The sequence below is a fragment of the Rattus norvegicus genome, chromosome 6, assembly GCF_036323735.1.
Source record: "Rattus norvegicus strain BN/NHsdMcwi chromosome 6, GRCr8, whole genome shotgun sequence".
Taxonomy (NCBI): Eukaryota; Metazoa; Chordata; class Mammalia; order Rodentia; family Muridae; genus Rattus; species Rattus norvegicus.
Window position 1 is genome coordinate 128,029,883 of NC_086024.1, and position 16,540 is coordinate 128,046,422.

The window sequence follows — 16,540 nt, forward strand, 5'->3', positions numbered from 1 at the left end:
CTAACACAGACTATCCCGCTAACACAGACTATCCCTCTAACACAGACTATCGCACTGCATTCACTGGGAGTTAAGTAAACACGCTTAGCTGGTGGATCGATGCTAGGGGAGCACTACTATTGCCTGCACAATGAGCACACGAAAGGTGTTAGTTTTTCCACGGGACGAGGAGCGTATGATTTTAAAAAAAATTGCAAGTAGTTAACGAAGACTCGATTAAGACGTGTGTGATGTGTAGAGCCTGTGCGTGCGATGGGAAACCTGTTCCCGTGGTAATCGTCTCCTAATTTCCTTCGTATAGCTCAGTATAGGCAGATGAAAAGGGGATCCCTGGGAGTTCTGACAATGAGCCAGTTAATGAAGCGACAGCTGGAGCATCAGTCTAGCGCCCCCCATAACATCAGCAGCTGGGACACTGGTGGGTCACGCTTTTTCTTCTTGTTTGCTTCTCAGATTAGCTAATGCCACTTTCTCTGTGTCCACTTTTTTGTGTTCTTTGGTTAAAACAGTTTAAACAAACTGGAAGCAATTAACATCTACTCAGATTTTCCCAAGCGCTCTAGAGCAAAGCGGTCGACTTCCGGGCTGAGCCTCGTTCAGACTAATCCTCCGCTAAGCTGGTCCCCACCGAGGCCGGTTCCTACCGAGGCTGGTCTGGTCTCCGCATGCCCAACTCTCAGCTTTTCCTTTAAGACCCAGATTTCAGATCTCAAGTTATCTGTCTGGGGAGGAGTGGGTAGAGCTATGGTTTCATGGCACAGCATTTTTAAAGCGCCAAACAGTCAATATCCTCTTTCAGAAAATACAACGTACCGAATTTAGTGCCTATTCAATGACAAGTCTGGGGTCCGTGATGGCTTGATCTGCAAATAGGTTTGGGAAGGGATTGTGTAACCTTGGCCAGCAGGGTCACCAGGTTACAGTCACACACCCTCATGTTCATAAGCCAGAACCGCATCTAACCTGTCGCCCAGTAAGAAGGACTGCCATGGCACATCTGTTTTGAGTATGACTGTTTTGCATTTCCCTTCCCTTATCCCATCTGCGTGTGCTGCCTTCTCGGCTCATACCTCTGCAGTGGTCCCCTCTTAAGTGCCTGCCTTTTCTTAGTTGCTGTTCTTCTTAAATGGGTCATCTGAGGTACGAGATTATAAACACGGAAAGCACCTTGAAGTTTGCACAGGCTACGAAAATGTAAGAGCTGATTACTGTAACACGCTATGGGGGGTGCACTTCACTATCTGGGTGATTATTTTTGGGGCTTCAATTATGAGATTATTTTTAATATTCCTCATCATGATGCAGAATCACAGTGTGCACAAAAAAAACCCCCAAGTTCTCGAGCCGCTTTTCAAATCGTGTGTATGTCCTCTCGTTTGCCTTTGCTGCTCTTCAAGAAGAGAACCATATAGCACACCCACCCCGTAGGTAATAGGCAGCTTCAGTCCCCTGGACGTAGACGAGTGTTTTCTCTTCATTTAATGGTACCCAGGAGTGAGCAAGGAGTAGCTAAGAGGCGACAGACAAGAGAGAGAAGGGAAAGACACTGGCTAGCCATCCCCAAGAACGCGTTTGGCTTGTTAGTCACTCTTTTCCAAACATACCATGGAGGACTCTGTCGCTCTCTGCAGGGATGAGACTGTTCAGCCTGAGAGGAGCAGCTCAGTTAGTGCTCTGGGACGAAGTGCTCGGCTAGCCTTCTGTCCCAGCTCAATCTGCGACTGGGACTCAGCCATTCTAGACTCTGACTAAGGCTACAACCTAGTTTGATTAAGTAAAGCCTCGACAATGTTAACTGACATCTCTTTCTGACCTGAACGTTAAGCTACAAAACCCTACATGATACCAGATAACCCATTTAACTATAGATTTCTATTTTCTTTTTTTTTTTTTTTTTGGTTCTTTTTTTCGGAGCTGGGGACCGAACCCAGGGCCTTGCGCTTCCTAGGTAAGCGCTCTACCACTGAGCTAAATCCCCAGCCCCTAGATTTCTATTTTCAGTCAGACTTAATGGTACTTGTCTTCTTGGTTTCACACATAAGACTCCATGTTGTCCGAACTTCTTGCACTGACATCCGCTTTTTTGTTTTTTTTTTTTTTTGTTTTTTTAATTTTCCATTCTCTAGTCTCTGAGTCCTTTAATAGGTTTCATCTCACTATTCCCAAGTTCTTTTGTTTGTTCGGTTGGTTGGTTTTGAACCCAGGATCTTTCTTTGTTACTGAGGCTGCTCTTGAACCTCTGGGCTCAAGTGATCTTTCTGACACAGCCTCCCACAGCTGAGCCTGCCTTACACCTGGCTTCAGTCATCTCACATTTGCTACCTGAGGCCAGCAGAAAAGTCTGTGGATGTGGAGTATGATGTTAGGGGACATGTTGTTTTGAACCACACACATTGATTCATTGACTCTCTAGCTCCCGACCAAGAACAACTATGGTCCCGTAGTTGTTCTTGACTGATGAGAACAGCTTAAACTGGGTCGTGCTAAATTCACCTCAGCACACACTAGTTTCTCCACAGAAAGTCTGCCTCTTCCTCACTGTACACGTCTCGAATGAACATCCCCTAAATATCACTCAATTTCTGCTCCTCATTCTTGTTCTCCACCCCTCAGTCAAAGCCCTATCATTTGTGCCCGTCCATGTGTCTGCTGTGTGAACCGTCTGACCATCACCCCAGAGTATCATTAGCATATTTATTGATTAACATACACATGTTTCACGGCCATGGTATTGGCCCTTCATTTCATATTGGGATTTGTACTCTTCTGAAGCAGAGTGGGAATAGAACTTAAAAAAGGTTAGTTTTGAACGCTCTAATATTTCCAGGTGCAGTTCATTTAACTGAGTGACAGGTTTGTAACAGAAGCCTTGGATAAGCCCCACCCCCAGCTTTAATCTTTATGTGTTAATAAAGTAACCATGACAGTTGGCTGCATCGATTGTGCGGTGACATGTACCAAACTGACCCCACTGAAGACTGAAATGCTGTCTTTATCCACAGAACAGATCCAGCCTGGGAAAGGGCAGTGTAACGTGCCAATGTGCCTAAACCCCGACCTGGAGGGACAGCCACTGCGAACGAGAGGTTGGTTGAGTCCCGGAGTCTCAGACTGTAGAACTGAAGGACTGGGTATCTCTCACGGATCCACACAGCAGGCGCCAAAACCTCTTCCTCTCCAGCTCCACATATTTCCAACCTGCAAAACACCTTCAGGACCAGGAAGTGTGTGCAGGCTCATCCTTGACCAACAAGGACAAAAGCTCTGCCTTATCGCCGTCTTCCTAACACTCGGGGCCACATGACACAATCCTAGTGGCTCTTGCCCAACACTCTGGACGTTTGAAAATAACACGCCTCATTTCTTCCCCCCTCAGCTGTTTCTAGACCAGACCTCCCTGGGCTCTTTAGCCTCCCTCCCAAGACGTGTCAGGTTTCCATGTCACCCTTCGCTCTTTCCCTGAGCAGAGTTCAGACTGTCCTTATTTTTTCTAGAATGGTAGGGCTATGGCTGACCAGCTTCTTTCAAGGCTATCTCAAGTTACGTATGAAAAATACAAGCTTTGTTCTGCTTGTGGGGGCAAAACGAGCATCCGTTTGTGCTAGGATAATCAAAATTTTTGCTTTCTAAATTCAACCCACACATTTAACTACATATTTAATTAATCCTTCTGTTCTTAAAATTCAGAAGGCTGATGACCCTATCATTGGCTATAAAAGAAAGAAAGCCCTGATCACATCTTCCAAGTAGTCTCTTGAATCAAGTAGACCCATGTGGAGATGTTTGCGTCCAGCTTCCTGGACACTTCTTTAGTAATGGCTAGCACTCTAGCCCTCCTGCAGATGGGATGAGTCACTAGTCTGTGTGGCCGAGAAGAGCTGTCGTGAGTCAGGGTATTGAGCCAATCCTCGGTGCGTGGTTGTGATCTGCCCATCAGAACCAGGCTGAAGTAAAAGCGAACTCATGAAGGTGGATGCAGAGTCCCCACAGCCTCTCTCTCATTGCAAGTGGTAGAATCCACTGGTGCAGCCGCACAGCTGGTGTGCACTTTGCCACAAGCACACCTCCGGGGTCTCTCCTGTCTCTGGGATCCCAAAGGGGTGTTTGTCAGCATCTAGAGCTTTGAAGTTCAGCTATGGAGAAGGTCCTCTGTATTCAAGTTTCTGAGGACTCTCTGCTTCTGCTTCTGCTTCTGGTTCTCTGTACAGAGGCTGGATATCCTGGGAAGGAACCAGTGGTTGGGGGCTCAGAATCGTTGCCAAACAATACAGAGACAAACATGGAGGCTGAGTTTAACACTGCCAGCTTGGTTGTGGGTCGTTTATGACAAAAGGTTGCTGAAGTCTGTGGCTTTCTTTTTCGTATTTCTTATCTTCCCACACGTTGCTTTCAGTTTCCCTGACAGTAGTGGAATTTAGCAAGCCATCGGCTCAGCTAATGTCGCCCTATGAGAACCTGTGGTCAGTCACCTAACCTTCTCTCTCTGATAGATGGCTTCCATAAATACCACAGCATGCTTTCTGTGTTGTTGGAAAGAAAAACAACTTCACTGGGGCTAGGTAATGACTGTTTGGAAGCCACAAAAATGCCTGAAACCTTCTCGATCCTTTGGTTGCAATCTTGACTTAGAGTTCTTCCTAGTGAGATTGTGGACACATCTCCATAGGTCTTGTGGGTGATGTATTTTTTTCTACTCTGGCATTCGTTGTCGTTTTAGCATTTGGCTAGTGTGTCCATCAATGATCAAGAGTCGTGGGGAATTATACTTATGTTCTGTCCTTTTGCTGTCTCTGCTATGAGTCTGCTTATATGTCTGATACGTGCAACAGCTTTATGGACATCCTTAGTTAACAGCACCCTTGTATATCCCTGGGCAGGAATGCTAGCTCAGAAATGGCCGGTAACATGGTAGCAAGGTTTATATTCCCAACTGGGGTCTTTGGAAGGTACAGACCCTTTTCAGAGCTGATGTGTTTGCAAGCGTCCGCTTCTCAGAAATACACTTTGCGTAAACTTTACCCGGAGAGGTGGTCTATAGTGTGCAAACATGAACTTCAACAGCATTTCCCCCTCAGGGCACACAGCTTTGCCCTTCAGACCAGGCATCAAAGGCTTATAGTCTTCTATTAGAACTGCCATTTTCTCAGTCGTTCTTCTTTCTGAGGAGAAATTATTCATCTTTGATTTCAGGACCAAGTCACTCATTTCTTGATGAGAAGTGGATTATTTAGTGATGTTGCCATTCTGCCTTTTTGTCTGCTTGGAGGACTCGGATTCACAGTTACTGTTCAGCAGAACACCCCGCTGTCTCGTGTTGTCACTTAGAGACTCATCTTAGCTGCTCAGCTCCAGGGAGTCTGCCCCACACGGAGTCTTTCTTCACAGAGAGCACGACTCCTGAACACCTACATTCATTACCTTTTAAGATTTATATTTCTTTTTATTTGCGTGCATATGTGCACGTATGTACACCTGAACACAGATGCCCAGGGAGGCCAGAAGAGGAGCCTGTCAGGTCACTTGGAGCTGGAATCACGAGCAGGTCTAAGCTGTCTTGACGTGGATGCAGGGGGATGAAACTTGCATGCTCTGGAGGAGCAGAAGGTGCCTAACCGCTGAGACATCGTTTCAGTCTCCACCTTTACTGTCCATTGGTGTATGCTGCTGCGATTCCAGCCTTGGATTTCTCTGTTTTTAAGCTGTCGTGTTGACTGGGTGAAGTAGAATAAGTCGCCAAGTCAAACAGCTGATGCTGCATTCATAAATATTTCTGTTGAAAATGAAGTCTTTTTGCTTTAGCGCTTATGATAATAATTTTCAAAGCAGAACACTGGACCGGGTTTCTAGCCCCGGTGCCCCCTTCTGTTCATCTATGTGAAGTCTGAGGGTTCTCGCCGCCTCCCACTTCGTCAGGTGTGTCAAGTCTGGGGCCTCACTGTCTTCCCGTATTAGCCCCACTTTAATGATGATCCACACTTGTGCATTAGACACAATTTTCTCTATGGCTAGGAAGTCCATCTTTATCGTAAACTCTGCTGACCCAGATGAGATTTCTGATATTTCAAAATCGTGAACCACGGAAAGGTAGACAGGCATCCATCTCTTTCTTGGCCCCACTTCACGGCCGGGGCGAGGGGGGAGCTTTTTCGTGCCGAGGATGGGCTGGGGTCACAGTCTCACGAATGCGGTCTTCTGAGAGCTAATGGATGCCGAGGGCAGACTCCCCTGGCCCTAGAAGCTTGTCTGTATTCACGGCTGTCTCTCTGCTGCTTACCCAGGCGCCACTAAATCCAGCCTGCTGTCAGCACCCAGTATCGCCAGCATGTTTGTGCCTGCACCTGAAGAGTTCACAGAGGAGCAGCCGACAGTGATGGCTGACAAGTAAGCTCGCCCGTTACCTCCCCCCCTTTGGCTTTAAAGTTGGAGTCTGGTCACCAGGTGAGGAAATACACTGTTCTTCAGCAGGCTGAAGCTGTGTGGTACACATTTACAATTCAGAAATGCACACAGTGTGAGCGGGGTCCCCCTCCTTTACTTTAATTTGGAGTGAATAGGTTAATTTCACTCACCCCTGCAATTAATTCAATGCCCGTAAAAGCCCCCCTCATCCAGAAACATCAAATGTTGCACTAGAAATAAAAAAGAACTCCATTCTTATTCCGTCCTGACAATACAGTCCATTCTCCGTGTCTCAAACTGGCTTGTCACCTCTCCGTCTGTCACTTCCCAGCAGCCTTGACTTCTAAGCTTGAGGCCACGTTTAGCTCATTAGCTAAGGTATTCTCCAGTGTGAATGTCCCCACTGTTCTTTCCCCTGCCCCATCTAAAATTCCAGATGTGTTCATTCCTGATGTGTTCTCTCTCCTTACTTGGTCTCCCTAGCAAATTCCTATTCACTCACTTACGGTCTAGCCGAAGACATTTCCCTGATTATGAGGGGCAGGGCTCCACTTTTCAGGGCCTCTGATGCATCTCTAGCCCCGTGCATGTCACAATGTATTTTATTTCTTTGTCTACATAGTACTAGTCCATGTTATAAAATAGATGGTAAGTTTCCTGGGGCGAGAACAATTTCTTCTATGTTTTGTGCCCCAAGCCCACTATGTCTTGCCTATCACACAAATCTTTTTCAGTGAATGTGGCAAAAACAAAGTGAGGCTTGCAGATTTTCAAACCTGGATAGATCCCTTGGGAATAGACAGGTTCCCAGATGAAGGTGGCTCACACTTCTAATAAAGGCAAGTGAGTAGAAAGGACTGTGAGTGTCCACTCAGTCAGAAGTGAGCTGATGGCTGTCGTGGGCTTTCTACATCTGTAATTAAACACCACGACCAAAACCACCTTAGAACCTGCAGTCCTGCATCTAGGGAAGTCAGGGGAGGAGGAACTGATGTAGCAGTCATGGCGGAATGCTGCTCACTGGCTTGTTCCCCCAGCACTGTCTTAGCTTGCCTTTTCATACATATCTTTGGATTACGTAAATAGGGGTGGCACTGCCCGCAGTGAGCTGAGTCCTCCCACCACACAGTCACCCACCAAGAAAATGCCTCAAAGTCATGCCCACAGGCTGAGCCTAGAGAGAGATTTTCTCAATTAAGGTAACCCCTTTCAAGATAATCCTAGCTTGAATCAAGCTGATATTAAAAACTTGCCATCACAGTGGCCAGACTCAAGAAGCAAAGGGGCCTGGCTTATACAACTGATTTGAAATGTCCCCAGAACTTAGGTTATAGTTTCCCCATTTTGTGTCATATGCTCCCCCATTTCAAGTCTGATTTGTCCTGGTTGCTTCTGATTGTGTGTGTGTGTGTGTGTGTGTGTGTGTTCCAGTGCACGTGCATTTGTGTGAGCATGAGTTATTTTTAGTTCTCAGTTTCCCTTTAATAGAGCTGCCTTTTGTAGAGTCGGGTGAGTGGAACCTATATTAGGTCACTGGAAAGAGCCTGGGTGTAGGCTTCTTAAAAGCAAGTGTGAATGGACGTACTAGTTTAGCAGGACTGGTACAGTCACGAGTGGCCCAGCCTGGTTCTGAAGGCTTCCTCGCGTGCCCAGGTTCACTCGAGTCCTTTGCCTCATGCCCACAAACAGAATATCTTTTGAAAGCTTCTAGCTACCCGTAGGCATCTCTGATTTTGACAAATGAAAATTAATGTAATTCCTACCACCACCCCCCTCCTTCCTTGCTGCTGCCTGTGAGGCGGCTGCCCTCAGACATCTGAAAAAGCCCAAGATCATCAAATAGAGGACCCTGAAGGTCATCCTGCATCAGCCAGGACAATACGTCCGAGTTAAGTGCATCTGGTGTAACCCAGGGGTATCAACGACAGGGAATGAAGAGATTCAGGGGTCAGGTCCTGAGGTCCAGCGGTGGCTATGCGATGAGAAAACCAGGACACGCTGCCCACCGACTTCCAGGAGGTTCATGGTCCACAGTGTGAAAGATCTGGAAGAGTTCCTGTTGTGAGCAGCTCTTCCCATGCTGAAATGTTTTCCCCATCACAGAAACAGCAGCAGAGCTGGCCACCAGAGCCACCAAACACGTTACCAAACTGTACCACAAGGAAAAACGAGCCGATGTCTCACATGCACATTTACTTATGCTTAAATAAAACCATAAAAACTGATCAAAAAAAAAAAACCTAGCCACTGACTATTCTTAGACACAGCTTCACATTCTTAAAGACCCAAGAGCTGATAGCCTACCTGAAGCTCTTTCTAAAGGAGCAGAAACCCCTCTGGGGCCAGATGCTCATGGACTGAATGGTAAGACAACATCTAAGATGGCTGCCATCCACACTTTTCCCATGTCTTAGGGTGACAGCAGCACTGAGGTCTCCACTTACATTAGAGTGGGCCTAGTCGCCACCATTTGGCGCCTTTCTGAAGACTTCAGACAAATGGCTGTGCTTGTATGTTACCTTGAAACCGCAGTTGGGTTTCTTACACGTCCCTCCCTCTGCCTCCTTTGCAGATGCCATGACTGCGGGGCCATTCTCGAGGAATACGATGAGGAGACCCTGGGGCTAGCCATCGTGGTCCTCTCCACCTTCATTCACCTGAGCCCAGACTTGGCTGCGCCACTGTTGCTTGATATCATGCAGTCTGTGGGAAGGTAAACGTTAGGTTCTGTTTTGCCTGCCAGAGAGGAGCCTTACTTGAAACTCTTATCTTAAAATGAAAACCATCCATTTGAAAGGGAAGCATCCGGTCACCTTGCAGATGCCTGGAACCTGGGGAATCAACTCAGACTGTTCTGTTTTTAAATGGATGGAAACTTCTTTTGACTTCATTTCTCAGCTATACCAGGTCATGAGTCAGGGTCAGAGTGGAGCTAGAGGAGGCTGCACCAAGGGAGTTTGACTGTTACTCCCTGTTGTTGTATGTGTTTGGATGGTCCGTCCACAGCAGGCTTTGTGTATTAGCCATGGTACTGCTCTTGACCCCTTCTGGAGTGATCTGATGCCATCTTTCGTGATCTCAGGAGAGCCTCACTGATCTGTTCAGCTCTGGGCGTTATTGTGCATCACCTAGCCACTTCCCAGTTCTGGCTTCACGTTTTGGGAATGGGTCCTGCAGTCTGAGCGCTAGTGTGAAGGGAGCTCCCTTTATATGTAGACATCAGAAGAGGAATGTGGTTCATGCTCACGACTAGATTCCGGTCCAGTAATAACTATGCGGCTTATAGACGCTGAGTTACCTTCTGCATGAACCTGCTAACTTTCCCATCCCTGCCAGCACAGTGCTAGGTGCCTTGGACCACCAACATTAAGTAAGACCTAGCACCTGAGGCTGGAGAGATGGCTCAACAGTAAAGAGCACTGGTTGCTCTTCCAGAGGACCCAGGTCCAATTCCCAGCACCCACATGGTGCCTCACAACCACCTGTAACGCCAGTCCCACGGGATCTGATGCCCTCTTCTGGCTTCTCAGGGCACCACACACACTGTGAACAGACAGGCAGGCAAAACACCCATCCGTGTAAAATTAAATTAAATATTAAAAATGAAAAAGAAGACCGAGAACCCTATGCTTAGGTGATAGGTGGAGTATGTTTCCTTGTTTTTGTTTTTGTTTTGTTTGTAAGACAGAGTCTTGCTATGAAGCCACTTTTGGCTATGACCTCATGACCCTCCAGCTTTAGTCTCCGTGTACTGGGATCATAGATGCCTACCACCATGCCTGGCTGCCTTGGTTGTTGAAAGAGACAGTTTTGTGTGAAATCACTGGATGGCCATTTAAGACAGGGCATGGTTAAGTGTTTGGAGAACTCAGCAGGCATGTTTCCTGTCATCTGGAGGACGTAGATTTGCAGATACTTGGAACTTGAGGGAGGGGAAAACAATCTTTTTGGTTTGTGGCTTTCTTTTCCTTTTGTTTGGTTTTGGTAGATGGTTTCACTATGTAGCTCAGGCTAGCCACTAACAGGGTTTCATTCTGTATCCTAGACTGTCTGAATCAGCAATTCTCCTGCCCTCAAAGTGCTAGGATTATGGGCATGCGGGACCACACTTCCTGAGAATGAGTTTTGACGGAGCTAAGCTTGACTTTAAAAAGAATAAGAGCAGGGTCTGTGGAGATGGCTGAGGGGAGAATCCTTGCCGTATAAGCACGTGTTCTCAAGTTCAAATCCTCAGCACCCACGTGATAAGCCAGGCATGCACAGGTGAGCACCTGTGAACACAGTGCTGCAGGGACTGAGACAGAAGGGTCACCAGGGCTCCCGGCTCCAGCTGAGCTCCAGGTTCAGCCAGGGACCCATCTTCAGGGAAGAAGGCAGAGAATGGTAGAACAGGACACCGACTTCCTCTGGCCTCTGTGCACACCATCTGCATGTATGTGCAACACACATATACATCATGTACACTCACGTAGGTACACAGTAGTAGTAGTAGTAGTAGTAGTAGTAGTAGTAGTAGTAGTAGTAGTAGTAGTAGTAGTGTAGTAATTCTGATATCAAGTTGAACAGGAAAACGCTAAGAACTTGATCCCCAAAATATGTAGTTCTGCTATTTGCTCCCCACCCCAATTCATGTGAATAGTATAATGTGGTATTTGTGTGTTGCAGGTGAGTGTGGTATGGTGTGGTATGTGTGTGCATGTATATCTTTGGTGCGTTTAAGGGCGTGGACACACCTCTTTGCATATGCAGAAGCCAGAGGACGTCTTCCTTACCACTTCCCTTCTCCCTTGAGACAGGGCCTGTCCTTGAACTAGAAGCTTGCTGTTTATGCTAGGCTGTCTGGCAGTGAGCTCCCAGACTGAGTGTCTCCACTTCCCCATGTTGGGGAGCCATACCCAACGTTTATGTGAGTGCCAGGGTTTTGAACTCAGATCTTCTTATTTGCACAAGTGTTCTTGCCCACCTTGCTGCACCATCTCCCTAGTCCAGCCTCCCTGATTATTTTTGGAGTGCCTTTAGAGTCGCATAGTCAGAGACAGCATAAAGTGAAGTGTAATAAAAATTCAAAAACCATTGTGAGAGGTAAGTGACAGATATAGACCCGGAAGAGAGAAGGAAAAGATAGCTTCACCCAAGCCATTGCCTTTTAACCCAGTCTTGCTAATTTCGGAATACACTTGTCCTCTATCTCTACCGCTTGTGGGATTGAAGGTTCTTACTAAGGCACGACCACCATTCCTCCTGCCAGTTCCCTGTAGGTACCCAGGTAGGGTTGTGGTTCTCCTCGGTTGCCATCTTGGAACAACTTATTTAAGCCACAGAGGACGGTGAGAGCAGATTGTGTTGTTTTACATGGGAGTACATAACCCGTGTCCCAGTTCTTCCCAAATGTTAGGACGGAACGCCGTGAGCTTTGACGAAAATCATGGACGAGCAGCGGCACACACATTCGCACACTTACACCCGCACACTTCAATACCCGCACTCTTACACTTAGCTTACTTGCTCTGCTGTGTAGCCTAGCAAGAGACTGGGAACCATTTAGTGCAAATTATGTAGCTCTCGGCAGCCTAAGCTCCCCCATCAGGCTGCCAAGGAAGCAGGTTCCAGAGTCACCTAGCTGGACGTTCCTCACGTGTCCCAGTGGCACCGTGAAGAGCGCATCATGAGACCCTGCCAAGGATGACCACAGAGCCCTTCCAGATGCTCTAGGAGTCTGTGAGCTCAGCCCTTTCATTGTTCCCTCCAAAGTTTCCAATCTCACGTAGTGCCGTCTGCTGAGATCCCATTCAAGCTTCACCCGCCCCTCTGGTTTCCAGGCGAATCCTTTAAGTTCCCGTCCCCCACACCCTTGGTTATTATCTGGTTGAGTTGCCAATGCTTCTCTCTCCATCCTCACCTTTAGCGTGGGGGCCTAGAGCCAAAGCAGCCAGGAAGGGCCTTGCTGACAGTGGCTGCTGGAGGCGCTGTCCCTCTCTGGAACTCTTGGTCCCTTCAGCTGTCCTATTAAAACGGGAAGTCACCTGGTTTCTTCAGTATCACACGATATCTTACAGATTATTGTATGGTTTTTTTTCTGAACCCATCAATTTGGTCCATTCTCTGTCACGAGAGAACCTATGTCTGGGGTTAAAGAGCTACAGCATACTTTCCGTAACGTGGTTGGTGTTGGTTATTTTGTTCCTACTTCTCCTCTCCAATTAGCAGATTTCCCAGCAGCAAGGGAGAACGGATGCTTCTGTTATCTGTGTTGTTGAACGATAAACAGTTTGCGGTTCGCTGGTAGTCTGGTTTTCAAAGGTCGTTGACAGAGAAATGCATTGAGTTAATGCAGGGATCACTGGATCGCAGGTTCTGGTGTCTGTCCAGCCTGGTTACAGCTACCACATATTTTTACGTTGGATGGTTGAGAGCAAATTTTTCTACCTGTGTGCATTTGCATGGGGATCTGCAACTGATACAGAAGACGGGTTTGGGAGACTGGGATTAAGTTTAACCCTGCACGCGACAGCAGAGTGGTCCCTCTGGTGCCTACAAAGGGGCTCTTGGGGTCTATACTCTCACCCCAAAACCCGAGGTCCTAGCTCAATGCTAGTGCACCTCACCACAGAAAGCTAAGATACCTGTGTGACTTTTCCCTTTATTTTCTAGGCTCGCATCCAGCACTACGTTTTCTAATCAAGCAGAAAGGTAAGAACCCCAAGTGGGCTCGGCTCATTTCTGTTTTCACCCTGTGCATGTCCTCGCGGTCTGACACAGGCCGCCGGCCCGTGCTCTCCGAGATGACGGCTGCGATTCTACTGTAGCTCCCGAGAGTTTCTGACCTGGGCTTGCACATTCACTCATTCACTCGTTTTAGTCAACAAGCATTTGAAAGCCCAACTTACACTAGTTGAGTGAGGCTTTTGTTGTTTGCCATGCTGTGAATCCAAGGCCAAATCCAAGGAAAATGCTCTACTGCCAAGCTGTACCCCAGCCCAGCCCTGCATGTTAAAGGCAACAACTGTCGTGATCCTCTCCTCGTTCAGTTTCAGTCTTACCAAGGAGGCAGACGTGAATGAGTAGTCTCAAAAGTGTGTGGTAACTGTGCTAACTTCTGTGGGAAAAAAAGACTCACCTAAGTTAATTAATTACACGATTACTTATGTGCGTATGTGCCTGTGTTGCACGGTGAGTGTGGAGGTCAGAAATCAATATCGAGTGCTTTCCTCAGCCCCCTCCACCTTATGTTTTTTGAGACAAGGTCTCTCATAGAACCAGGCACTCACCAGTGAGCCCAGGGGACCAGCCTGTGACCTCCCTGGCTTGCGGTAAGGTTATGGACCCATAACGAGTATCTACAGAGTTAGTGCCAGGTACTAGAGAGGGTGGTCAGACGTCGAATCCTGGTTTTTGTGGGACTTACATTCAAGTCGAAGAGACAGATAATAAGCAAGTTAACCAATAAGAGATTGGCTGTATAACTTCATATCATTTAATGCTATGTTTTATTAATATTAACCAATTTCAGGTAATAGAGAAGGCTCGGGACTGGTATTTTAGACACAATGACCAAGGACAGTCTCCCGGAGGAAGTGCTATTTAAACACTGAGGGGGAGAGTGATCTATGCCTCAGGTTATGGAGAGAGTGCTCCAGGCAGAGGGCACAGCGAGGACAAGGACTTCAAGTCAGGAAAGTGGAGACAGACCAGTGTGGCTTCAGAAAACACAGAGAAGATGGCAGGAAGTAAAACAGAATAGAGCAGGATAGAAGCAGCCAGACCACAGAGGTCACTCAAGGTTGGCTTTTACTGAGGTCACAGGGCACTAGGTGAGGGCCAACACACTTTACCTTAAAACACTTACGACCCTCTGTCCTGGTAAAGCTCATGTATAATACATTCTTGCTGACAGACACACTATGGTGGTACTGTAGGAATGGTTTTTCTTTTGTAAAATTTACACACAACCCTATGTGCACATTCACTGAGTTTGAAGAATAACTTTACCTGCACACCTGGGCCCTGTCAAGACAGAACTTAACCATGATTGCCGAATGTGCCCTTCTTTCACCAGCCTGACTGCCCTCCAACCATGAAAGCAAATGCTCTTTTCTTCAGTGGTCGATTAATTCTGCCTGCTGTAGAGCAATGCTCTTTTCTTCAGTGGTCGATTAATTCTGCCTGCTGTAGAGCTTTGCATGAATGGAACTGTGTTGCTGTTTTGTGTCTGGCTTCTTCAGGCAACAATGCTTTGAGATCTACGCATGCTGTTGCTGGTACCTTGGGCTGTTTCTTGGTCGAAGCCCAGCATGCTTTACATGTTAGTTCAGGTTTCTACTAAAGGTATCGGGGTCATTTCTAGTTTGGGGCGATTTCTTGGCTGCTATGAACATTCTTAGACAAGGTCTTCGTAAATAGATGCTTACTTCTCTTGGAAATGGAATCGCTGTGCCACAAAACCTATGTGTGCTTGATTTTTTTTTTTAAAGATAAGAGATCAGAACTTCCCTTACATACATATGGTTGTATAAAAGTGGTGATGCGGGGTTGGGGATTTAGCTCAGTGGTAGAGCGCTTGCCTAGCAAGCGCAAGGCCCTGGGTTCGGTCCCCAGCTCCGGAAAAAAAGAAAAGGAAAAAAAAAGTGGCGATGCTAGGGCTTAGCTCAGCACTCCTGAGTGTAACTTCTTGCAGACGACCTAATGTTGGTTCCCAGCACCCATGGCAGCTCACAACTGCCTGTAACTCCAGTTCTGAAGGGCCCGATGCTCTTTTCTGACCTCTGAGGGTATCTGAACATGTGTGTTTATACTCACCCATAGACACGTAGGTAAAAATAGAGAAAATATTAGCTAAAGGTGATGCTATTCGTCCTATGTGAGATGCTCTTTTATTTGCACACTCGGGCTGCTCCATATCCTTGCTAGAGTTTGGTGTTGTTGGTATTTTCGACTGTGGCAGATGGAGTGGCTATGTGGTGGCTATCTCTTGGTAGTTGTAGTTTGCATCTTCCTGAGGACATTTTTTTTTCAAGTGTTCATCGACTGCTTTATATATATATCCTTTCCCGAAGTGCTCGTTTAAATAATCTTTTCCATCTTTTAAATCGGGCTCTTTCCTTTTTACTCTGGAGTTGTCGGACTTCGTTGCATAAATATGTTCTGAGAATATTTTCACCTAGGCTGGGCTCATTCATTTTCCTGATGCTCTAACTTGCTGACAAGGTTTTCATTTAGACAAACTCTAACTTGTCCGTGCTTTAAAGTGTGTGTAATCACAGATTTTTGTTGTTTAGCTAAGGAAACCTCATCTGCTTCCAAGTCGTGTGTCTTCTCCACCACTTTCTCCTGGAAGTTCCATAACTTTACCATTTAGATTTACCACTTACCTAATCCATCAGTATTAACTTTTATATAGTGTTGGGTGGGGGTGGGGACCCTCCGTGTATTCACATCAGATATCCAGCTATGTCAGCACCTTCTTGTTTTACAGACTCCTTCCCTCATTGGCCCACTGTTAAACTCTAAATTCCCTGTATGGTAGCTTGCATCTGCCTGGTTCCTTCGGTCTGTACGCTGATCCTTAATCTAGTGTGGTGGTTCTCAACCTTCCTAATGCTGTGACCCTTTAATGCAGTTCCTTGTGCTGTGATGATCCCCAACCATAAAATTATTTTGTTGCTACCTCCTAACTGTAATTTTGCTACTGCTATGAATTATAATATAAATATCTCATGCAAGATATCTGATATGCAGTCCCCAGAGGGGTGGTGGCCTGCAGGTTGAGAACCACTGATCTGGTGCCACAGGATCTGGATTATAGTGGTGAGGCTTGGCATCAGGTAGCCAGGGTTCCCTCCCTCCCTCCCTCTTCCTTCCTTTCTATAAAGATTTGTTTAGATATATAGATTCTTTAAATTTCCAAATTAGTTTCTCCCTTTTCTTCTATCTTGGCTTTTTAAGACGATGTCTTACTTTGAGCCCTGGCTGACCTCAAGCTTGTGATGATTCTCCTTCCTCAGTCTTCCCACTGTTGACCTAACAGGAATCAGTACTACACTGTGCTCAAGCTTCCCCTTGTTTAGACATAATGGTTACTGAAGTTGATGGTGTACATTTATTTGCGAATAACTGGTAGAACAATGCTGGATTTTATATATCC

At 46.6% G+C, this 16,540-nt stretch overlaps 1 protein-coding gene across 26 annotated transcripts in view; it reads left to right on the forward strand.

The window, feature by feature from the left end:
* The window catches only part of Unc79 (unc-79 homolog, NALCN channel complex subunit), a 250,710-nt gene that overhangs the window by 188,212 nt on the left and 45,958 nt on the right, over positions 1–16,540 (forward strand). For 21 of the 26 annotated variants that reach the window (XM_063261997.1, XM_063261998.1, XM_063261995.1 and 18 more), the window contains 5 exons: positions 302–418; positions 3,003–3,086; positions 6,279–6,381; positions 8,972–9,112; positions 13,051–13,089. In XM_063261997.1, coding sequence (XP_063118067.1) covers positions 302–418; positions 3,003–3,086; positions 6,279–6,381; positions 8,972–9,112; positions 13,051–13,089 — 484 coding nt within the window. The remainder of the gene's footprint in view (positions 1–301; positions 419–3,002; positions 3,087–6,278; positions 6,382–8,971; positions 9,113–13,050; positions 13,090–16,540) is intronic. The other 5 variants (XM_063261994.1, XM_063261989.1, XM_063261983.1 and 2 more) reach the window with 1 other exon arrangement.